At 40.3% G+C, this 26,358-nt stretch overlaps 1 protein-coding gene across 2 annotated transcripts; it reads right to left on the bottom strand.

The window, feature by feature from the left end:
* Window positions 1–18,816: 18,816 nt before the first annotated feature.
* LOC128644927 (uncharacterized) lies at window positions 18,817–25,670 on the bottom strand. 2 transcript variants are annotated; one of them, XM_053697585.1, is made up of 2 exons: window positions 25,316–25,670; window positions 18,817–24,334 (listed from the first exon to the last, which is right to left on the bottom strand). In XM_053697585.1, the coding sequence occupies exons 1-2, from the start codon at window positions 25,535–25,537 to the stop codon at window positions 23,318–23,320; spliced, it is 1,239 nt and encodes a 412-aa protein (XP_053553560.1). In that variant the 5' UTR covers window positions 25,538–25,670; the 3' UTR covers window positions 18,817–23,317. The 2 variants fall into 2 exon arrangements, with proteins under 2 accessions (XP_053553560.1, XP_053553559.1); XM_053697584.1 differs by having other exon boundaries at window positions 18,817–19,427; window positions 24,199–25,670.
* Window positions 25,671–26,358: the final 688 nt, after the last annotated feature.

Below are 26,358 nucleotides of genomic sequence, written 5' to 3' on the forward strand. Positions count from 1 at the left end.
AATCATTTTTATTAGTGGCGGTGATGTCGGGAGCTGCAGATTAGGGGTTAATAAGTTTAATATATATCTGTTTGCGATGCAAGAGGGCCTCAGTTTAGGAGTTAATAGGTAGTTTATGGGTGTTTAGTGTACTTTGTGACAGTTTAGTTATGAGTTTTTTGTAACAGTTTTGTTGCATAAAACTCATAACTACTGCTCTCAGATGGTGGTATGGATCTTGTCGTTTTAGGTAGTAACGCAGGTTTTTTACCCTCACCCGCAAAACTCGGAATGGCATCGCTATGGGAATCCCATGAAAATACGTAATGTTTACATGTGCGGTACTGACATTGCGTTACAGGCTAAAAGGTTTGCAGTATAGCTATACCGACAAGACTTGTAATGGCTGCTGTGCTGTTTTAACGCTGAAATGGCCATTTTTTCAGCATTAAAACACGAGCGCAAAACTTGTAATCCAGGTGAATGTTAATAATAATTATTAAAAAATATTATACATACTGTAAACTATATATATATATATATATAAAGAATATTTCTTTTTGTATTACATTGAATCCATTAAGTAAACTGCAGATGACTGAATGACAGTGGTTCATTTATCCATAATGCATAATAAAAGAGTACACTCAATATATTGCTTTATGTCCTATGCCCTTGTATACTCAGTAAGTAATGCTCTTCTTGTATATCTTGCCATACTGTGAAATGATTAGTATTACATCACATGGGAAATCCCAACATCATGTTGAGTTCATCGTAAAGTATGCATAAGTGTTATTCAGCTGAAACTTTTAATGAAGACCACATGTAGGAGGCAATTTTTCCACCTGAAATTGAAATGCTGACCTTCCATATAAAGAATGTAAATGGGTCTCTTGTTATATCTGAAATGTACTTTTTACACCCATAATAAAATTGAAGCAAACTATTAGCAATGTTTTCTCCAAAATATATTGGAAAAAAATATTAAAAGGGACATGAAACCTAACTTTTTTCATGATCCAATAGAGGGCTAGATTACAAGTGGTGCACTAGTGATAAGCAGTATCGCTGGACCACGCTAACATTAGCATGCAACAGGATATTAAAGTCCATGGTAAGTCCCATTTACCAGAGATGGGTTAGCTCGGCTGACATCGCTCGAACACAACCTATACTATCAATGGATATCACAAGAGCGTTGGTATTACTATTTTAAATTTATAGTTTGCGCTCGAGTTAAAGCCAAAACTGATTTAAAATATTTGCATTACTTAAGGCCTGTGGTAAAGTGTCCGGTGGTAAAATGTAAGGGAGAAAAATGTTTAAAAGTAAATAAAATGAAAAACACATTAACATAAAGTATTACACTCATATAAATACTTTTTTAATATAAAAAATATAATTTAACATAGTAACATAGTAGATGAGGTTGAAAAAAAGACAGAAGTCTGTTGAGTTCAACCTACACATATCTTAATTTATCTACAATAAAAGCTCCAGTTGACCTTAATTAATCTCATTAAAAAGGTGACCCATTTAAAACTAGCAATCATTTTTCCAAATTCTGTTTCTAGCTAGAATTGTATCTAAACCATTAGGTAATGAGCTCCACAATTAAGAGTAGAAAAAAAATGTTTACATTTTATATATATATATATATATATATATATATATATATATATATATATATATATATATGCACTGTATATGTATAGGTACAAAGGTATTTACACAGGTCTCCCTATCCGAGTTAACAGGAACACACTCCTCCTCAATCTTTAGCTAGGTGTCTCTATATCCCCAGCTCCTAACTTCAGCAAGACTAACCTCAGTGAAAGCCATGCACCAATCTCCTTTTCTGGTCTTCCTCCCCTTAGCCCATACTCTACAGAAGGGCCCGGACTACATAACATAGTGGCAATTGTAGTTTCCCACTGATGCACAGGAACTTCAATCACTAGCATATCAAGCCATGCTTAAGAAGGACTGGGTGTAACTGTGCTAAATGTTCAACCCAGCAGAAATTTGTTTAATGGCCATTCCGAGCCTGTCTTTATGGTTTTGGGTCACAGCAGGTTAACTGCCCACATATCACCTATTAGCATCACCCAACACTATTAAAATGGGGTCACTACAGATTCTTCAACCTGTGATTATAGTCAATAAACTCCTGATATCATTATTTCTGTCTGTCTTTAATCGTGCCCACTAATTGCACATCAGTTTTTATTGCACACATGTCACTTTTTAGCATCACTAAGCTTTGTTAAAAGGAATCAATTAACATGGAGCCCTTGAACCGGTAATGTAGTTGATAAACCCACAACATTGTGACTTTGTGTATCATTTGATTGTCCTTAATTTGGCTTTTTGGTTAAAAAATCAGGAGATGAATGAGGCAGATCATTATTATGTGTTTTTTATGGGAGGTAACAATTTTGAATTTCAGGTGCATTAACAGCAGAAGCTTTTTTTTCATTGTGATCATGAACACAGTGATAATACCGGCCAGTTTAGAAATCATTATCTGCTGAAAAAGAATACTTGATACAAATTTCACATGCCCAAACAAATTAAAGTTTGCTATTTTCGTCTTAGATTGTCCAGTAAATTGACTGTTAGCGTGCTTTTACAATTCCACTACTCATAAAGGATGAGAAAACAACTTTTAGTTAGATATGTCAGATTGTTTCAAAATTTCAAATTAATCCTGAATTTTGTGCATATATTTAAACAGATAACAGATTGGGAAAAGTATGTTGTTTTGTTGCATGAATAAAACATTTTGCCTTTTTTGGGTGATGAACAGATCTTTGCTGTTTAGCAATCTCTTACTATTTAATCAGTCAGAGCTATATTCCAATTCCTACTTCTCATTCTTTTGCGTCTTATTAGAAATCTGTGGCACAATAACTCAAATATGTTGTTTACTTTTGTCTTTTTTTTTTAAATCATACAAGTTACAGCAGGTCATTGTTATTTTTCTTCTCACTAAATAAACAATAGCATATTTCATAGGTAGTGCTGATGTAAGGTGTGAAAGATAAGCAGCTGGGTAATATAAGATAGTTTTTATACAGTGCAAGATTAAAGAGATCTTAAACTCAAAATATATTTCTCCATATGTTTAATTATGTGCCGTTAAAAAAATAATAAAAAAAAATCTCATGCTTTTCCTGTATTTTACTAATGAAAATTGTGTTTTGTTCTACTGCTCCAGAAAGGTCAATGTGCCGGGGCCGCCACTAGAAATTTTGGAGCCCCTTACTTAAAGGGACAGTCTACACCAGAATTGTTATTGTTTTAAAAGATAGATAATCCCTTTATTACCCATTTCCCAGTTTTGCATAACCAACACAGTTATAATAATATACTTTTAACCTCTGTGATTATCTTGTATCTAAGCCTCTGCAAACTGCCCTTTTTTTCAGTTCTTTTGACAGACTTGCAGTCTAGCCAATCAGTGCCTGCTCCCAGATAACTTCTCGTGCACAAGCACAGTGTTATCTATATGAAATACGGGAATTAACACCCTCTAGTGGTGAAAAACTGATCAAATGCAATCTGAAAGAGGTGGGCTTCAAGGTCTAAGAAATTTGCATATGAACCTCCTAGGTTAAGCTTTCAACTAAGAATACCAAGAGAACACAGCAAAATTGGTGATAAAAGTAAATTGAAAAATTGTTTAAAATTACATGCTCTATCTGAATCATGAAAGTTTATTTTGGCCTAGACTGTCCCTTTAACCATTGATCAGCAACCCCCCCCCCCCCTTTGACATGTGCAATTTTAGATCAAGTGACTGAAACATATATGCACTTTATTCTTAAGTGTATTTAAACTTGGAAATGTTGTAAAGGTAGTAACACACAAACACAGAAACACACAGACACACTCATACACTGAAACACACACTCAATCATAAGGATTCACATATAGACACTCTAGCAGACAGACAAAGAAACGCACACACACTCAGAAACTCAAACCTGACAAGTAATGAGGTAGACTACAGTTTTGTCAAAAAAGGAGATTTACAAGTCAAAATGTGGAGTTTGGATTATCTTTTTGTCAAGGAAGATAGCAACTATATGATGACAATAGCATGCAGTGGCTGAAAGGAAAGGCCCTGAACTGCCTAAACAATAATTTAAAGGTTAAGTGGTAGAAGGGTGACTTACAGAAAGGTCTCATTAGTCTCAAAGTCTGTAGAAAGATGTGAATAATCAGTAGTAAGTTCAAAATGTCCTAAAAAGGAACAGACAATGGACACACACACACTAACTCAAACACAAACTTGCACATACACCCAAGGAAACACCCACAGAGACAGCCTCAGAAAACACACAAAGACAAACACACACACACACAGACACTCACAGAAAACACACAAAGACATACACACACAGACACCCACAGAAAAAACAGAAAGACATACATATACACACACCCTCACTGAGACATCAACAGAAAATACACAAAGACATACACAAATACACACACCCTCACAGAGACACCCACATAAAATGCACAAAGACATACACACACGCACACACACCCTCACAGACACACCCACAGAAAAAACACAGACATATGCACACAACTGTTAGGGTTTTCTCCTTGTTGTGTTTGCCATGTGCTGCTGGCAGCCATTTTACACACCTCTCTTCCTGACTATGGTGCATTGTGGGGAATGCTGCTCATTTCCTGCACTTCCTTTTATGGCCAAACTGGTGTGCATCATCCATGTGAGACAGGATGCAGTCTCAGAATTGTGATGTCATCACTTATTATTTAAAGGGCCTCTGTTCAGTATGCTTTGCCTTTGCGTTGTCTCAGACATGTTTGTGAGAGTTCCTGTGTATTACCTGGCTGCCTGACGTCCTTCCTGGTTCCTGATCCCTAACTTGTTCCTGACTCTGCTGTTTTCCTTTTTCCTTATTCCGGCTCGTCTGACTATTTGCTTTGGCTCCTGACTCGGCTCGTCTGACTACCAGCTCTGGTTTTGACCCTGGCTTGTTATTTGACTTGTGGACTTTTTATTATTTTTTGCTATTAATAAAGGTGTGATTATTTTTGCACTTCTCGTCTCAGTCTGATTCCTGGCACCCTGACAGGCTGACAACATCCTAACAGAGACACCCACAGAAAATAGACAGACATATGTACACACCCTTACAAAGACTCCCACAGAGAAAATGTACATAGGCACATACCCTCACTGTGACATCCACAGAAAATACAGACATACATATACACACACACCCTCACAGAGACATCCACAGAAAACACAAAAAGTCATACACACATACCCTCAAAGAGGCATCCACAGAAAATACACAAAGACACACATACACAAACACCCCTTCACAGAGACACCCACAGAAAATGCACAAAGAAATACCCTTGCACCCTCACAGAGACATACACAGAAAATGCAGACATACACACACACCCTCACAGAGACATCCACAGAAAAAAAATACATACACACTCATATAGACACTAACAAAAGCACAAAGACATAAACACAGACATCCACAGGAGGTAAAATGTCTACACACTGCCACCCCCTAAATCACAGTGTGTGACATGCATGATAAAAAAAAAAACAGAAATTAAGAGATCACTTTTTAAAGAATCCTATTTGTAAATGTGCAAACAAAAATAATTGTGAATTTAAAACTGTACATTAATGATCTTTCAGAATGGATAGATGAAGAAAAGTACGTTTGAAAGGTTTGGGGCTTCCCCCCCCCATTTTCCACAACCAAAAGCACTACTTCAAATCTGGTGTACAAATGTTCCCATCTGTCAGCAGTACTTATGGATTTTGAAAATGCTGTACTCTATATGGTCTTGGTGGAACCATAAGCTGTGGTACTCAGTCTCATATTATTAGATCTGGTTAAAGGGACAGTCAACCCAAAATTTGTCCTAAGTCATATACATATAATGTTGCAGCTGCTTATTATTGCCAACTGAAGCCCAAGTTTATAACATATATCATTACCAAGTAAAAACACTTACTATTTGCGCCTCTGCCATTTTAAAATGTCCACCTGTCTCATTTCAAACACTGAGCAATCTTAGCCTGAGAGTATAACATTTTATGCAGATGTAAAAATCTTAGATAAAATGCCTCATGGCATCTGCAAAGTCCTTGCATAAAGGGTCAGTAAACTGGAATGTAATTAAAATATATATATATATATATATATATATATATATATATATATATATATATATATATATGTTGTTGCAGAAAGCGGTTGTAAGTTAAAAGTAACAGTCTTTATTTAAACATAGTTTAAAAATAAAAACACTCCAGAGGTCACACATTTCTGCATGCTTTTAAATAAAGAATTTCTACAGCAATGTCAAATAATCATAAATACACTGCTGCATATTGCTAAAAAAAATTGTTTTTATGGATCCCTGACCCCACCATACAACTACCACACTGAAGTTACAATCAGAACTTGCACAAAGAAATAAAAAACATTTACTAAGTAAGTCCTACCTCCTCTGCAAAGGAAAGTGATCTGCCGTCTGTACAAACTGAAGTGCCAAGTCTGTCTCACACTGTGCATTGTAGTTTAGTGCACACTCAGAAATCTTCTCAAATGCTAATGCTTTACTCCTTGTAATGACATTTCCCGTGCTCAATATCACTCTGCTGTAGCGCCCTCTGGTGGCTTCTATTTTTTTTTGTTATATTAAATAATAATAGTTGTGCTTGCCTCATGGGGCCCCCTGGCCCAGTGGGCTCCTGACAGGAGTCACCCCTTTCACCCCCTGATGGCGGCCCTGCAGAGTGCATCCTGTGCTCTTCATATTTCACAGTGATTGCTAATAACTGAATGAGCTAGTTTGTATTTGCCAAAAGTGGTTGGGTTCAAAAATGTATTTTGGTTTAACTTTGGAGGGTAGGTTCCCTACATCTTTTAAATGAGTTGCTAAATATCAGAATATTGATTTAATATGACAGATTTGTGTTTGGACATAAAAAACATAAAAAAAATATATAAAATAACATAAATGATATAACATTTTAATGCCACGCATGTCATGAAATTACCTGCATTTAAAGGGACAGTCAAGTATAAATTAAACTTTCATTATTCAGATAGGACTTTTAATTTTAATTGACTTTCCAATTTACTTTTATCATCAAATTTGCTTTTTTCTCTTGGTATTCTTAGTTTAAACTAAACATAGTTAGACTCATATGCTAATTTCTAAGCCTTTGAGGGCTGCCTCTTATCACAGGCTTTTTAAATCTCTTTTCAACACAAAGAGACAGAAAGTACACGTGGGCCATATAGATAACACTGTGTTCAGGCACAGAAAGTTATTTAAGATCTAGCACAATACAATGCTAAATTTAAGACAATAGATAATAAACAGTCACAGTCATGTGATCAGGGGGCTGGAAGAAGGTTCCTAGATACAAGGTAATCACAAAGGTAAAAAGTACATTAATATAACTGTGTTAGTTATGCAGAACTGGGGAATGAGTAATAAAGGGATTATCTATCTTTTAAAACAATAACAATTCTATGGTTGACTGTCCCTTTAAGGCTAGCTTACAAGTGGATTGGTAATTACTGCTGCTCGAGCGTTAACATTGCTAAAAGCTAAAATTTTGCTCTCGTTAGATAGAGCAGGCATTACAAGGTAAAAGTAAAAATTTTGCTCTCGCACAAAACCGGGAGGCACGAAAAAAGTTAACCGGAGGATATCACATTCGCAATATGATGTTCATTACATTGAATTCAATGCTTAAGTGGAGTAGGGGGTTATTGAGATGGGGTAGTGACAGTTTAGGGGTTAATAGCGTAGCAGGTTATTGTGGTGGGGTAGTGATGGTTTGGGGTTAATAGTAATGGGGTTATAGCAGTTTAGGGGTTAAGTAAAGTAGGGAGTTTATTGCAATGGGGGTGGGGCAGTTTAGGGGTTCATAGTGCTCTGCTCACGACCTCCTACTCTCCTCCTCTCTTGTCACCTCATCACACTCCGGTTTACAGGACTTCTCCAGACTGGCTCCCATCTTGTGGAACTCTCTGCCTCGCTCCACAAGAGACTCTTCTAGTTTTAAAAGCTTCAAGTGCTCCCTAAAGACTCTACTGTTCAGGGATGCATACAACCTACACTAACCTTTCTTTATACCAGTTCCTCTCCTACATTGCTATCCCCTGAACCCACTTAGCATGAAGCCTAAGAGTCCAGCTGTTTGTTGATCACCTTCTCAAGAGCTGACTACAACAGTGCAACTCTTGGCAGGGCCCTCTACCCATTTGATCCCTATAATTGTTTTGTTATACTCCGCCTTTGTTAATAGCGCTGCGGAATCTGTTGGCGCTCTACAAATAACCGATAATAATAAATAATAATAATAATAGTGTAAGGATGCATAGTGTAGGTGGAATTTTTTTATTAGGGAGCGCAAATTTTCGGGAATTTGCTCAAACTCACAGAAATTTAGACACTGTTTCACTTGTAATACCAAGTTGAGCACAAATAAATACCGCAATCTAGCGACCGCACAATCGATTGTGCTCCACCTCTAATCTAGCCCTTAATAGGCTGTCTAGGTCTCTGAAAACATTTGCTGTTATAGGGCCAGATTACAAGTTAAGCAATTTTGCTTGTGTGCAAACATCATTAAAATTAAACTTTTAACACAAATGGGTTTGTGTGCGTAATATAAGTTGAAAGTAAAATGTTTGAGCTTGAGCAAAACCTGATAGGATTTCAGATATCATGCCTGTGCTAATACATTCACCTCATAGAATTCAATGCACATTATGAAACAAAACTAATACTTATCGCTCAAGCTCTAACCTGACACAGCATTAGATGAAGTGTGCTCAACCCAATGTGTTATTCATATTTCACATTCCATTGTTCTTCACATAGATGAAAATTGTATTTTTATTTTGAAATATTTATTTCTACATATATATGATTAATTAAAAAAAATTATATATATATGTAAATTAGTGAGTGTACAGCCTGTATAACAGTATAAATTTGCTGTCCCATCAAAATAACTCAGCACACAGTCATTAATGTCTAAAAGTACACCCCTTAGTGGAAATGTCCAAATTGGGCCAAATTAGCCATTTTTCATCCCGGTGTCATGTGATTCATTAGTTTTACAAGGTCTCAGGTGTGAATAGTGAGCAGGTGTGTTAAATTTTGTGTTATCGCTCTCACACTCTCTCATACTGGTCACTGGAAGTTCAACATGGCACCTCATGGCAAAGAACTCTCTGAGGATCTGAAAAAAAGAATTGTTGCTCTACATTAAGATGGCCTAGGCTATAAGAAGATTGCCAAGACCCTGAAACTGAGCTGCAGCATGTGGGCAAGACCATATAGCGGTTTCACAGGACAAGTTCCACTCAGAACAGGCCTCGCCATGGTCGACCAAAGAAGTTGAGTGCATGTGCTCAGTGTCATATCCAGAGGTTGTCTTTGGGAAATAGACGTATGAGTGCTGCCAGCATTGCTGCAGATGTTAAAGGGGTGGGGGGGCAGCCTGTCAGTGCTTCGACCATACGCCGCACACTGCATCAAATTGGTCTGCATGGCTGTCGTCCCAGAAGGAAGCCTCTTCTAAAGATGATGCACAAGAAAGCCTGCAAACAGTTTGCTAAAGACAAGCAGACTAAGGACATGGATTACTGGAACCATGTCCTGTGGTCCGATGAGACCAAGATAAACGTATTTGGTTCAAATGGTGTCAAGCATGTGTGGCAACAACCAGGTGAGGAGTACAAAGACAAGTGTGTCTTGCCTACAGTCAAGCATGGTGGTGGGGGTGTCATGGTCTGGACCTGCATGAGTGCTGCCCGCACTGGGGAGCTACAATTCATTGAGCTACAATTCATACTGAAGCAGAGCATGATCCCCTCCTTTCAGAGACTGGGCCGCATGACAGTAGTCCAACATGATAACGACCCCAAACACACCTCCAAGACGACCACTGCCTTGCTTAAGAAGCTGATGGTAAAGGTTATGGACTGGCCAAACATGTTTTCAGACCTAAACCCTATTGAGCATCTGTGGAGCATCCTCAAATGGAAGGTGGGGGAGCGCAAGGTCTCTAATATCCATCAGCTCTGTTATGTCATCATGGAGGAGTTGAAGAGGACTCCAGTGGCAACCTGTGCAGCTCTGGTGAACTCCATGCCCCAGAGGGTTAAGGCAGTGCTGAAAAATAGTGGTGGCCACACAAAATATTGACACTTTGGGCCCAATTTGGACATTTCCACTTACGTGTGTACTCGCTTTTGTTGCCAACGGTTTAGACATTAATAGCTGTGTGTTGAGTTATTTTGAGGGGACAGCAAATTTACACTTGTATACAGGCTGTACACTAACTACTTTACATTGTAGCAAAGTGTAATTTCTTCAGTGTTGTTACATAAAAAGATATAATAAAATATTTACAAAAATGTGAAATTGTAAAATATTATATATATATATATATATATATACGTTGATTTATCATAGTGCGAGCAGACATGATACGATGTAGCGTATCATGTCCGCTGCACATCGATGAATGCCGACAGCATACGGTGTCTGCATTTATCATTACACAAGCAGTTTTTGAGAACTGCTGTGTGCATTGCCGCCCCCTGCATATTCATGGCCTATCGGCAGCTAGCAGGGGATGTCAATCAGCCCGATCGTATAGGATTGGGTTTATTTCTGTCGGCGACCTCAGAGCAGGCAGACAAGTTATGGAGCAGCAGTCTTTAGACCGCTGCTTCATAACTTCTTTTTCTGGCGAGCCTGACGGCTCATGAGGAAACAGTGGCTTGATAAATCGGCCCCTTAGCCTTTACGTGAGGTCCTCAGTTCCACTAACCTGACAAGAGCAAACTTGTTTACTTTCAACTTGCAATATGCGTGCAAGTTAGCACGGTTACAATATTGCTTGTGCACACAATAGCGTGCCACTTGTAATCTGGCCCATAATGTTTACTAATTTGAACGTTTTAAAAATTCTTAAGGCTGCTTTTCTAATGGAATGGAATGAAAGCAAATATCTCACCCAAGCTAGCATACCATGATTTCACAATTAAATTACTGTAATCACGGAATGCTGAATCAGAAATGCACTAATGTAACTTTTTAGTAAAATATGTAGCTTGCTATACCACAGTATATCATGATGTTGCTTATTGTACCATGCAAACATACAGTACTTGTATAAACCATGCAATGGTTTTAGGTTATAGATTTTTTTAGAGCACAAGATGTATTTCTTTTTCTGTAGGTCTGCTTAAATGAAGCTTTTACCAAGTAACTACAAATCTCATTAGATTCAATCACCCCAACCTGTTCAGTAAAATCCTTTTATCTGTTATCTGGCAGAAAACCTTCAGATGTAATGGGATTGTCCTGAGCTCTGGAAAATGATCATATAATCCTTGTAGCTGATGGAAAAGAGGGTAATATAGGTCAGGATATTAATTCTCATTTAATCAATAAACAGATTGGGATAATGAGTCTTTATAAAGTGTTTTTTTATGGTGCTTTATGAGGAAATATATGCATTTTATAACTCACTTTCGCCTACAGGTATTAGCTGCTGCTCAGTACTTTTTAGACATACATAAAAAAAATTGTGAGGAAAAACAGAATGGGATGGATTAGAAATACAGACACAGAGATGGACAGACAGACAGACAAATAGACAAATTGTTATATTAGCCATATGCTGAGAATTAAAAAATCCAAGCATGGCAAAAGACAAATATAATAAAGACAAGAAGTGAAGTCCTAAAGGAACTGGCCTTTATGGATTATTAACCATACAGGGCAAGCGCTCAAAAATCTTTTTATACATAAAGGGGTCCATTATTTAGCTGTAGGGAAAGTTATATAGATGTACTACATACAATACGACGGACTATATTTTATAAAAACCCATTGTGAAATTAATATTTGACATTGAATTTCTAATATTGTGGCGTTCAAAAAGATTTGCACCTGCTCCACATCACATCACATCACATCACAAAAAAAGGCTTCAGAATAAGACAGAACAAACAAAAAAAATTAAAATAAAAATAAAAAGACAATACTAACATATGCAAAATAAATAAATAAACTATGAGATAACCTCGACCTAAGTCTAGATGAATAGAACACTCCTGGTGCCCATGACTAGCACATCATTTATGTTTGTAAAATCACAGAGACATCTTTTTATTTTATCTGGCTTATATTTTACAATACCTATTTACATAAATCATTTTTACAAGTTTGTTTCTGAAGTGTTCCTAATTTTTACTTTGCTACTATTTTAAATGTGCCAGATAAGATGTTAATGATCTCACTATACTTTATATGTTAATGGAAAAAACTTTCAACGGGAACAACAAATAAATACATCTAATTTTCACAAAAATATTATATTATAGAATTTAAACAATTAAAAGAACCTATCTTTCAATGCTAACAGAACATACAACTTACTGATTGGATTTTAATCAATGATTACAGACATCCCAACCTGCAAAAACTCATTTCAGGGAGGTGGTTTCACCCACTACTGCGCCGCCACTCCCCCCCCCTCGCACTTATATATTGGATACCTTGAAACCCTAAATAAGATAGAGACTTATAATTAAAGTAGCTTCCCGCTAAAGTCCCATTAAAAAAAAAGTAGCTTTATTGCTCAATCACATACAACAAACCTATTTTCCAGTGATCGTACGCTTGTTGAATGCTTAAATATTTTAGAATACAAAGTTTAATTACATGCAGTAAATAAGGTAGAATTTGTGTTTTATTTGATTAAAATCAGTGGGGGCTTTTTGGTTACTGGTGCATGCTTTGAGGATTCTATAACATCCCAGCAACTAAAGGCATTCCTTAAAGAAACACTTTTCCGGATTTGGGCCACATTGGATCATGGTACTTGGAGTTTCAGGGAGATTGCATTCCATTTGCTGGCATCAGGGAGCCGCTATTACAATCAGGGAGACTCCCTGAAATTCAGGGAGAGTTGGGATGTCTGTGATTAGCTAACAGTTCCAAAACCTCTGGTCAAAGTTATTAGAAATAGTTGAGCTCCCCCTATGCTAGGTTAAGGCCTGATTAGAAAAGCCTATATGGCTAAAGCCATCATTTAGTATTTAGTCCTTGACTGACTCTCCATAACAGCAATCATTATACTATGGCAGGATTGGACAGATAATGAACACATGAAGGGTAAGACCCCTGTACATCATCACAAACAAAGTAGCTGATTAGCTAAATGTTATTGCTCCTCCCCCTTTCCTGCCCATTCCTGAAAAAAAAAACATGAACAAACTAATAAATCAATTTAGTGATGCAATAGTTAATTTTTGTCAGTTTTGTCCAATAATGTATTCTGCTGGTCTTGTCTTGGATGAACTGCAGAAATTACTTAAATTCAGATGAATTTGTATTTGTTTGAAGCTGAATGCACTTGTCAACAGGAGACTCACTAGTACTGAAGAGTATACAATATGTCTTAGGCCCCCACTTACTATCCTCCATGTGGATAAGATTCTCACAAAGTGAACCTGTCCATCCACACACCCACAAGCAAAATTCATTCAGCTTACAATAATAAGTACTCTGTGAACAGTTATCCTTCAGCTACTGTCATCTGCATGTTAAAAAAACAGCCAATCAGCTTCATCAGTGCCGATGTCACACTTTTTTTTTTACTCTGATCTCATAAGATTTCACTAAAATCTTGCAATATTCTACAGTAAACTTCCTTACACTGAGGAGGGAAATAACATGATTGTGCCTGCACATTCCAGATGCACACTCCCTTGCAAGTCCTCAGACCAGCATCCTGATTGGGTGTCCATTTACAATGGGATGATGCTTCTGATGACATTTTGAGGTAAATTATCTTACTTTTTTACATAGAAATATTCAGGTGATATTTCTAGTCTGCTTTTTTTCAGCTATGCAAGATCACTTTAAAGTTCTTTAACATTTAGGTATCATGTCCCTTTAACATCCGGTTTTGTATGAGCCTGCACCAAAATTGGCCCCAAAGCTGATAACACAGCTTTATAAATGGGGGTTTAAGTAGAATAACTGCAAGTTACACTCTGGGCCTGATATTCAAAACTTCGCCGTACCGGCGAGCTATTCTAAAAAGTCTCGCTGGTATGGCAAGACACCTAAAACATTTTTTAGAAACACAAATTCTATCCTGATAAATGTTTATGTTGCTAAGTAGAATTCTTTATGTGACTCCTACATTACAATATAAGGTCTAAAAATAAATCCCAAAGATTTTGCATGATTTCTCTTCCTGATGGCGAGGTTTTGAATATCAGGCCCACTGTGTGAAGATGTGACATTACATGCACAAATATGCTGGAAATCAGATGCATATTTGCTGACTTGCCAGATAAAAAGCAAAGTATGCAGGTAATAAGACTTGTCTTTAAAGACACGTGATATACAGGATACTCAGGAATGCAGAATCAGTTTTATACCGCGTGCAGTTTGCAGACACCATGAAACAGGTATCGATAAATTAACAATAAAAAACATGAAATGAGGTGCTACTCAGCAGTTTCTTAAATAATAAAATGTAAGGGTGCAAGCTCAATCGACTGATGCATGCTTCCGACAGACAGACAGATAAATAGATAGACAGACAGATACATAGATGATAGATAGAAAGATATATAGATATATAGATGAATAGATAGATAGAGGAATAGATAGATAGATGATAGAAAAAACACATAATGCTTCGGGACATATCCGTCCATTAAACTCAATTTATGTTTATCAGCACCACCTTACTTTTGTACCTACAACCTTGCACATTTACAGAGCAGTGATGCCACCTCATTTTCATAAAAAAAAATATAAATCACTCTCATTTCCTGTCGCCTCCAGAAAAGATTACCCAATGTTTTAATACCCTTCCTTTATTAAAGCAAAGAGATTTGTGAGCTAAGTTTTTATAATTTCCTGCTAAAATTCATCAAAAGTTTCATCTTTATCATCTTGTCTATTTGGAAAATGTTTAAGGTTTCAATGAACGCAGAAGCATAATCCATCTGAATGCTGATGGTACTATTTCCACAAGGCATCAATCACAGAGCAAATGATAATGCGTCTCCTATTATTTGCATATCACCCCATAAGCTGCCAGCTTAGAAACAATGAGCAGATAGAAATTGAGAGTTGGAAGTGAATCAGTCACATCTCTCCCTTTAGGGTATCAGAACAGAAAAATGTAAAACTAAACCTTTTTAAAGATTAACAGCAGAGTTTTGCATGGATGAAGAATACAGACATACATTCCAGAAAAAAGTGTATTTTTCAAGCAAAATATTCTGCAGATGCCTGTGAAAAATGTGTATAATCAGTGTAATCCTGTATTAATGCTTTATTCAGAATTCCTCATGACATGTTCAGTGTAGTTTAAACTTTTCTTAAATTTATTTTACCCACTGTCCCTGTTATATAACTGAAGAGTTTGGTTTCCCCCACACCCTGCTAGCTTTGAGACAACAATCCTGAACTTACACAGTCAAATTAATTATACTTGAGGCTTTTCAAGGTCTGTGCCCAGGGCCGGCTCAACCATGGGACCAAGTGGGTCCAACGGACCTAAGCAACACTTGACAAGGGACAGCACTTCAGTGACTGAGTCAGTCACTGTCAGACCCAGACCACTCCTGTCCTCTGTCTCAGTGGGGGAAGTCGCAGGCTCCCAGCAGCATAACCTCATCATGCACAAAGGCACATAACTGATAAGGGACGACATTCATGGTGGGACAAGTGCATCTCTTCATTATCTTCCTTCCTACTTATTGCGCAATTGTGCATAAGTATTGGTTGCATGCAGGTAGGCAGGCATAGTAAGGTCAGCAGCCAGACTAGTAGGTTGGTATGCTAATCAGTAATTTTTTAGGGTAGGGGTCGTTTCATTCTCTGACCCAGGCACCACAATATCTTGAGCCGTTCCTGGCTGTGCCTCTGGGCTACAAAATTATGCAATTGCTGCAAACAAAAGTTTACAATATATGTATTTCTTAGAATCCAATGGACTTGCTCTTTGTCAATGGTAAGAACTGAATGATTGTAAAAATACATGACTAATACTAGTACTACTGCTAAAAACAATAATAATAATTATTTTATGGGCAAAGTTTGTAGAGGGATAGAATTGTGCATACATTATCAAAATTAGTTATGTCACCCATCTGTAAAATCAAATTTTTATTTAAATTTCAAATGCATCTGTTTATAGGCATTTTATTTCTATTTATTTTCTGCATACATTGCAAGATGGTTCAAAGTGACAAAAATAATACATTTTGGGCCAGATTACAAGTGGAACTCAAAATATCGCTTTTTCCGGGGTCGATATTTGCGCTCCATCTAGTAATACTATCTCACGCAAATGTGCGCTGGTATTACAAGCTAGGTGCAATGCGAAAACGATCTTGCTTTCACCATGCACAGAAGAGTGCACTTCCATAAGCACCAATGGGAGCCTCGTAAAACACGGCAGGAGAACCTAGCACAGCTAAGAGAGTGAGTCGCGCAGCAATGTACAGTATATGTATATGAATATATACATTTATGAGTTTATATGTGTATATACACATATTAACACATAACTATATAGGTATATGCTTATATACATATATATTTTTGAGAACACACAGTTCCCCCCTAGACCGCCATGTAAAGGCACTTTTCAGTGTTTTTAACCGCTAGAAACTGCTTCATGCAGTTTAAAAAAAAAAACATGAAAGATCCTATTTTTTTAATTTAGAAAATGCACTACATACTTTATTTTAGGTGCAATTGGAGCACATTTAGAAAACTAACCAGGGATCTAATCTCTGGTTAATTTTCAGAGTGCTAATTGCTACCACGAGCTTACAGTAGCTATAACCAGCCACTTGTAATAGCTGGTTATTTATTGCATGCCTGTAAATGGGTGAATTTGCCTGTTTACGGGCACACAATAAATTAGCGCTCCACTTGTAATCTAGCCCTTTATCTTCTGGTATTTGATATCCATGTCTGTTGCACTGCAGAGATGAATTGCTGATATCTATCTATCTATCTATCTATCTATCTATCTATCATCTCTCTATCATCTATTTATCTATCTATCTATCTATCTATCTATCTATCTATCTATCTATCTATCTATTATATATCTATCTATTATCTATCTATCATCTATCCATGGCTGCATATCTGTCTAATCTATCTATCTATCATCTATCTATCTATCTATCTATCTATCTAACTCTCTATCTAAAATTACTTTAATGTCACTTTAAGATTCAATTTAGAACTACTCATGTGTCTGCGGATAAAAAAGCATTACTTCTCTGAATCCATTTAGGAATAGGTTTATTGACTTTTCTGCTCGTCCTGCCTGTAAGGTGCAGACTCAGAGGAGGAGGCAACAGAAAGCAAATGGGAAACAGCAATCTTGCTAATTAACATGGCATGGATACTGCAGACCTGTCAAGAATGGTTTGCAAATTTGGGGATTATCTCACTGTAAAATTAGAGCATTGGTGTTAGGCTGCAGTAATGTAATTAAAACACTAGGGCAGGATCTACCTTAAACCTATAAGGTCAATTATCTCCCAGCTGTTATACTAAAGTCTTTGTCTTCTTTATAAATAAGCTCTTAACCCAAAATCTAAATGTATAAAAATGATATATCCATAGACCTCTAGCTCTGCATTTTGTGATGCTTTTGTAACTGAAATACCATATTTGGAATATGCTTGATAAACGATTACATCTTCAAATGTTGTCGTCATTTTTACTTTTTATTTAAATAGTATTAGTAATTTGTAAAATTTAGTGTTACAATATTTTAATTTAACATAATGGGCTCCATTTAAGAAGCTGCAAATGCAGCTTTGGATCTCCATCATGCGAGCCTGCAGCCAATAGTTAGGAAACATCAGGCATCAGACCATTGCTTGTTAACCTACTATGCCAACTCTGAACTGGTGTTTTTCAATCCCCCCCTGAGACAGCCCCTGCTTGCGTGTGATTGGCCGCACGTGAACAGGGGGAAGCGTTGCACCAGCATAAGCACATGCGATGATAAATGGGGGCAGCTAGCTGTAATGGTGGGAAAAAAGAGGCGGAGGTGTCAGCCCTTGTCCACTCAGCCTTTGATAAATGGGTTATGTCTCAATCAATTAGATGAGCTGTGAAGTGCTTTTACCTTTCTTTTTAATTTGGATTTAAATTTAAGGCTATTCTAATTCATTAAAAACATAACTGATTGCATGGTTTTCTTCCTGCTTTGTACCAGATAAAAGGGACTTTAAACACCTTGTTATTACATTTATCTGCAGACGGGATTAACATGTTGTTGGCTGCACCCAATAAAAACTCTGTTTTAAATCATGAAGTACAAATACACTATAAGGTAATGAGGGATTAACCTTGATTGAAGCTTGCTGGTGGTTGTCAGGAAAAGGCCAAGGTAGTTACCTGATAAACAGAACAAAACATCAACAGCCGGAAGAAGTCATTAGCTAGGCCAAAGTTCAATACCATAGTAAAAGATAGTAGCCAGAAGGGGCGGACAATACATTTACAAGTTTTGTTCACACAATCAGCTACAAGTTTATCAGTGTGCAATTCAAGGTACAGGCAAGTGTGAGGTAAGAAGCATTAAGGTCTTAGAGGCTCCATTTAGCTTCCATATACTTTCCACCCAAATGACACACCTTTTGAACACCACCATCTATTACCACCTCTGCCATTCTGGCAACCTGAAATAATGACGCAACACAGGAGTTTGGCTAAATATGGAAAGGTCACATTTAATAATTTAATTTAAATTCAAAAAATTTCTCACTGGGTAATAACATACCCTGGGTAATAACATACCCTGGGTAATAACATACCCTGGGTAATAACATACCCTTAATCAACATAACACTCAAAAATGCGTCAGCATTTGCATAACCTGAACTTGGATCCCACGTGTCAGGGGGGGGGACCACAAACCCCCCCTGTGGCAGAGCAAAAGGGGAGGAGCGAACCTGCAGCATATACCAGCCTTTAGCTAGACCACCGAATCACGACTTAGACTGGGTATGCTACAGGATCCCCTCCGCCCCTCGCAAGCCCTGCCTACGTGCCAGATCCCGATTTCACCGCAACAACTTATCAATTTTTCTCTTATATGGCTGCTTGCTTATCTTAACGCTTTCGGCTAGCATAGACCGCTCGAGTCACCCGCTAGCTTCCAGCTGCAGCTCTCTCGATTCCCTTTATTAGGGGGCACAGGCGGTCTTACTGCGATCCAACTAAGTAGCTGACATCGTGCCCCTAACCATGCCAATTTCTCTCGATATCTCTGGTTGTGACCTCTCCGCGTAGTTGTCCTTACTGCTCTCTTGAATCTAGGGAGGGTGGGAGGGAAACAAAAAAGGTTAGTACTAAAGCCACTTCCTGTTGTTCCCCCTATATGTACCTTTTCCAACCCCCCTTTCCTATCTCTTGCTTTTCAGTCCCTCCTCTCCTTCTTATCTTATACTTCCCTATTTTCTAACCTAACTCCTTCCCCCCCCCCTCTCCCTTCCCCCTTGCCCTTCCAGCCAGGAGCCCAGCCCTTATGTCGCTCCGTTCATATTCAATCCCTGCGCTATTTTTAAGGTCTTAGAGGCTCCATTTAGCTTCCATATACTTTCCACCCAAATGACACACCTTTTGAACACCACCATCTATTACCACCTCTGCCATTCTGGCAACCTGAAATAATGACGCAACACAGGAGTTTGGCTAAATATGGAAAGGTCACATTTAATAATTTAATTTAAATTCAAAAAATTTCTCACTGGGTAATAACATACCCTGGGTAATAACATACCCTGGGTAATAACATACCCTGGGTAATAACATACCCTTAATCAACATAACACTCAAAAATGCGTCAGCATTTGCATAACCTGAACTTGGATCCCACGTGTCAGGGGGGGGGACCACAAACCCCCCCTGTGGCAGAGCAAAAGGGGAGGAGCGAACCTGCAGCATATACCAGCCTTTAGCTAGACCACCGAATCACGACTTAGACTGGGTATGCTACAGGATCCCCTCCGCCCCTCGCAAGCCCTGCCTACGTGCCAGATCCCGATTTCACCGCCAACAAAGAATACTCTTTCTGCCAAACACCTTTAAACTTTTCCCGTGACCTTTCCTTACCTTGATCATTTCCTCCAACATTCTCCTGATGTCCTCCAAAAACTGGTCATTACCGGCCTCGTTCAGGTGAACTCCGTCGCGCCTGAATATCTCTTCCCTTTTTGCCGCCAACAATGGGTGCTCCAGCACCGCTCCACCTATCCCCCTGACTGCTTTTGCCGCTACCAAATTAATCTTCCTCCTTGCTCTGTAGCCCGCTCTCTGCGTGTCAGTGTTCCTCCAAACCAACCTTGATATTATGTTTGACCATACTATCTTTACTCCTTGCCATGTTATCGCCAACCACCCCATTACACTTTTTATACGTTCTTCCAGTTCCCTCAGAGGGTATGCTCCAATATCATTCCCTCCTAAATGTATTATCATTACGTCCGGGCGCCCCCATCTCTGCCTTGCCTGCTGTATTGTGCTTACCAACTCTTCCCACCTCATTCCTCTCTTTCCTATCCACCTAACACTGGCTTCGGTGTATCTAAATCCCAAATGTGTCCCTTTTGCCAATGTCGCAGCCCTAACTTGCGCCCAGTATACGTATGAATGCCCTACCACCCATATCCTTAGTGCTCTTCCTGTAACAAATCACAAAGAAAATTGGAGAATTAAATTCATTCCGGTTGGCGCCATGACTTCGCATCCCTAATCGCAATCAAACGCCCCCTTTTGGCCTGATGTAGGACTTGTATGCTGCTGATTTCCACCTTCCCATTTTTTTAATCTGCTCGATCGAACATCCTCTAGATGCCGCACTGGTTGCTGCCCCTATTCTGAATGAGTGCGGCGCATAGTATGCATCTGACCAACCCAGTCTTTCTACCGTTCTTTCCAATACCTTCCTAAACTGAAAACCCGTGACGCCGGATCCGTCCCTATGCCTAACAAATTGCGGGCCCTCTGCCCTTGCTGTTAGCTCATAATCCCTTACTGCTGCCACCGGGCAAGTCGCGCCACCTGTCCTCCCCATTGACACCCATACCCCTTTTCCTTCCGTATCTGTTTTTGATTTCCGAATTAAAACTAGCACTGCTCGCACGCCCCATTTCACATCTTCTCGCCTTACACCACCGCCCACGTCTTTCCTATTCCTCGCCAGCAATTCCCCTATGCGCAATGCCCCATGGAAAGCCAAAGAGAAAGCTACCCTGAATACCAATGCCTCATCGTCATTGAAACATACTTTGCTGAGCACTGCTAACATTACCGCCAACCTATCCTCTGTTATCGGCTCCCTTCTATCGCCTTGCTTCTTCTCTCCTACGCTCCACCCCTTGAATACTTTCCTTACCACAAATCTCTTTGTTATATCCTTTCTCCCATATAACTGCGCAAAATACGACACCCCCGCCAGTACTGTGCCCAACTGCCCTTTCTTCACCCCCCCTTGCTTCAATACCCATAGCCATTCTAGAAAAACCGTTTCTTCCTCGCGACCTATAATCTTGTTAAATTCGCACCACCGCTCCCAATACTTCTTGTATACGGCCCACGTTTTTGGCGCCACGGACTTCTCTACCATCTCCCTGATTCCGTCTATTTGTTGCCAATCTGCCAAAGAAGAACAGGGCAGGGTTCACCTTCCTTCCTTGCCCTTGGAGCCACCTTCCTAAATATTTCCCATTTAAACCTTGACAGTGCGTCTGCTACAATATTCCTGTACCCTGGTATATGCTGTGCTTTAAAACAAATATTGTGCTTAAGGCACTTTAATACAAAATATCTCAAATACTTAATAACCGGGTTAGATGATGACGACAAATTATTCATTACATCCACTACTGCCTTATTATCGGACCAACAGATGATTCTTTTGTTCTCTAATACATGGCCCCACAGCTCTATCGCTACTATAATGGGAAACAATTCAAGCAAAGTCATGTTCTTTATCCACCCTTTTTCCTTCCAATCTGCGGGCCATTCGCCCGCGCTCCATCTACCTTGCAAATACGCTCCAAACCCCGCACTGCCTGCTGCATCTGTGAACAACTCCAATTCTTCCACTGACCTTGCCTCTTCCCATATCCTGATACCATTAAATTCATCTAAAAATGCCTCCCACACTCTGAGGTCTTCCTTCATTTCCTTATTGACGCGCACCATATGCTCGGGCAGCTTTGCCCCTTTTGTCCCCATTTCCAACCTTCTTTTAAATAATCTACCCACCGGTATTACCCGGCACGCAAAATTCAAAACCCCCAGCAATCTCTGCATTTCTCTAAGAGTCACCTTATTCCTTTTCAACATCGTTTTTATCATATGTCTCGCCTTCTCAATCTTATCCGCAGGGAGCTCGCATTGCCCCTTTGCGGAATCTATCATGATACCCAGGAAAACCAGCCTCGTACCCGGCCCCTCCGACTTTTCCGCTGCTACTGGCACTCCCAACTGTTTGAACATTGCCTCTAGCTCTTCCTTCCAGATTCTACATTCCCCTGTCTCTTTCCTGCCTACCACCAAAAAATCATCTAAGTAGTGAGACATACTCTCACATCCTGTTTTTTCTGTAAACAACCAATGCAAAAATGAACTAAACTTTTCAAAAACTGAACAAGAAACCGAACACCCCATGGGCAAACACTTATCTATGTAATAATCACCATCAAACTTACAACCCATTAAATTAAAACTAGCTGTGTTCAAAGGCAATAACCTAAAAGCAGATTCCACATCTATCTTTGCCATCAACGCCCCTTTTCCAAGCCGTTTCACTATTCTTACCGCACTATCAAATGATTGATATTGCACTGAAGAATCCAACTTGTCAATTGCGTCGTTGACTGAATTCCCCCTGGGGTAGGACAGGTGCTGTATCATCCTGTATTTACCCTTCTCTTTCTTGGGAACTACTCCCAGGGGGGACACAATCAAGTCAGCACACGGCTTCTCTTTGAATGGCCCTGCCATTCTCCCCAATTTAACCTCCTTCCTCAATTTTTCCGCTAGTACTCCTGGAAATTCTGCTGCAGATTTTAAATTTCTCGCCTGCATAGCCCCTTTAACTTCTGTTTTAACTGGGACCACAAAACCTACACGCAAACCGTTTGTTAACAAAATCCTTTCCTCTTTCAGCGGGTACATTGCCAATTCCTCAATGATCCTATCTACCCTCAGCGGTGTTTTGGCCATTACCCGCCATTCCTCCTCCGCTACCGTTGCCCCCGTGCCCTCGAAAGGAAAACTTGCTATTGTTATTGGCATTACCCTTCCTACAATCCACTCCTGGGTGCGCTCCGCCACAATGCCTACATGCGTGCTTATATTTACATGAATTCCCCCTGTCGCACCTCTTGTCATTAAACGCCCAGCATTCCTTTGCCTCTGTTCTGAATGTTTTCCCTTGCCCTATGGGCCTACCTTGTGCTTCAGGGACCTTCATCACCCTCGTCCATGTATCTAGTATTTTTACCCCAAAATCCTTCCTACCTTTACCTCCCAATTGTATATTTCCTTTCCTAAATTCCCTATCATAATCCTTCCATGCGAAACCCCCGTATGTGGTGTAGCATTCCGCTATTAAATGTATGTATCTCAGCACCCCTTTCATCTTATCTGGATTGGCCGTTAGAAAACATTCTGCATATATGACCATCCCTTTCACCCATTCTGGAAATGTCTGCTTTGCCCTTCTCCCCCTTCCCTCATTAGATTTGACCGCCAAAGCTTCCCTAGTCATTTCAAACACATCCACATACCGTCCTCTCTGCGCTTTCCTAACAACCTTCGCTTTTAAATGTGTGGGAAGGGGTAAGAGCTTGGTCGCTGCTACTTCATCGTCTAAATTCACCACATTATCACTGCTGTCCCCGTCCTCATACCCTTCCTTCACCACCTTATTTTTCTCTTGCTTAGCATATAACTTTCTTACAATTTTCAAGATTTTTCTATGCCCCCTCCCATTACGCTTATCATCCTCAAAGTCATCATCCGTGGAACTATCTGACGAAGATTCACTACTGTCACTATAATACATTTGCTTACCGTGTTTCTTATGGCTCACACGATGCCCGTCTTGTCCTTCCTTGTCTGCTGCCGCCATTCCCTGCGGCCCTGTCGTGCTCCCTTCGACCTCTTTGTCACCTGCTCCATTGTTCACTTTACCCACTTTGTCTCTCTTCTGCAACATATTCATATTTACATTAGTACCATCCCCCCCTTTTCTTTGAACCTGTTTCACAGACATGTGCTCTGCCCTCTTACTGCTGCGCCCCCCATTCCCTGTATCCCTAATGCTCCTTTCATCCTCCCCTTCTTCCTCTACCCTCACATATGTATACCCCTCCGTATCCCTAATCATCCTGGGGCGCTCCACACTATTCTCTTCTAACCTGACCCTTTTTGCTGCCCTCCTGCTATTCGCCCCTCTTCTGTACACTTCACAGTACTTTTTCCTTTCCTTACCCCTTGCTCTAGCTCTGTCCTGGCCTTCCCACTCCTCCCCTGACTCGCATGTGTGTGTGCCTGGACCACCGGGTCCCCAGCAATCTGCCTCCGCATTCCTTAATTCCTCCCTCCTTCTTGGTTCCCTGCTCGTCTTCCCACCCGCACCGCTTGATACCTTGTGCTTATTTCCCCTTCCCGGCGACTGACGCCCTCTCTCCACTACCCCTGCTGCAACGGAATCATCCCTTTCGCACCGTGCGGCCCCCGCCCCCCCCTTCATGATGACGTCATCACGTAGCGCACGCCGTATCGGCGTGCGCATGCGCATATCGCGCTCACTGACTGGGGAAGAAGAGGGGGAGGGGGAGGGGGAGGAAGGGGGTATACTGCTGCGCCTATGGCGGCCACTCGCGCCCGCAACTGCGCCTCTACCAGACCGCTCACTGCTAAGCCAGACCCTGCCCCTGGACTGTCTGCCGCTTGCTCTACTACTATGGCCCTCATCTTCTAGGCCCCAATTACGCCGCCGCGCGCCCTGCTTGCTGCCCCCTAGAGGCGCCATTGCCTGCCGCCGCCTGCACCCCATACTGCCCCCCTGGCCTAAGGGAATCTCCGGACTGCTGGACCGGTCCGTTTCACTAAATAACGCCACTTCCCCCATACTCACATCAGAATTGGCCCCCTCCTCTGCCTCAGCCCTGTCTTTCATACTCACGTTACCCTCTTGCATCCGCTCTCTCTCAGGGGGGGTTACCGCTGCCTTCTGCTCCAAGACCGTCTCCTGCTTCTTCTGTTTCTCTCCCTGCCTTTTTTCCAGGAGCTTCAATCTCTTCTGAGCCCGGATTGCTCTCGTCTTCCAGAGGGTCTCATCATCTGTAAGGAACCGTTTGGGAATTCTCCTGCTTCTGGCCGTCATCTTCAGCAACTTCTTCTGCATCAGCTACAAGCAGCTCCTGAAACAAAAAAGGTTAGTACTAAAGCCACTTCCTGTTGTTCCCCCTATATGTACCTTTTCCAACCCCCCTTTCCTATCTCTTGCTTTTCAGTCCCTCCTCTCCTTCTTATCTTATACTTCCCTATTTTCTAACCTAACTCCTTCCCCCCCCCCTCTCCCTTCCCCCTTGCCCTTCCAGCCAGGAGCCCAGCCCTTATGTCGCTCCGTTCATATTCAATCCCTGCGCTATTTTTAAACAGAGCATAAGAACACAGTGCACCTTCAGCTTTGTGACAGAGGCAAGCAGGTTTTGTGCTAACATATCTTGATATTTGGGGGCCCATTTATCAAGGCCCGAATGGCCCTGAATATAGCTGTTTCTGCACGAGCCTTCTAAAGACCGCTGCTCATTAACTAATCCGCTAACCCTGAGGCTGCGGACATCAATCCGCCCAATCTCATACGATCACGTTGATTGACACCCCCTGCTAGTGGCCGATTGGCAGTGAATCTGCAGGGGGCAGTATTGCACCAGCAGTTCACCAGAACTGCTTGTGCAATGATAAATGCCGACAGCGTATGCTGTCAGCATTTATCGATGTCTGGCGGTCATGATCGCTTCAGCGGATCATGTCCGCCAGACACTTGATAAATCGGCCGCTTGGAGTTATTCATTATCTCATCTATCTTGACAAGAGCTCCTGACCTAACTGAAGAGAAGCAGCCCCAAAGCATGATGCTACCATAAGCTTTATTGGCTTTGCACCAAGCATATATTTTACAATTTAGGCGGAAAAGTTCACCTTTTTTTTTGTCAGACCATA

The sequence above is a fragment of the Bombina bombina genome, chromosome 1 (assembly GCF_027579735.1).
Source record: "Bombina bombina isolate aBomBom1 chromosome 1, aBomBom1.pri, whole genome shotgun sequence".
In the NCBI taxonomy this organism is placed as follows: domain Eukaryota; kingdom Metazoa; phylum Chordata; class Amphibia; order Anura; family Bombinatoridae; genus Bombina; species Bombina bombina.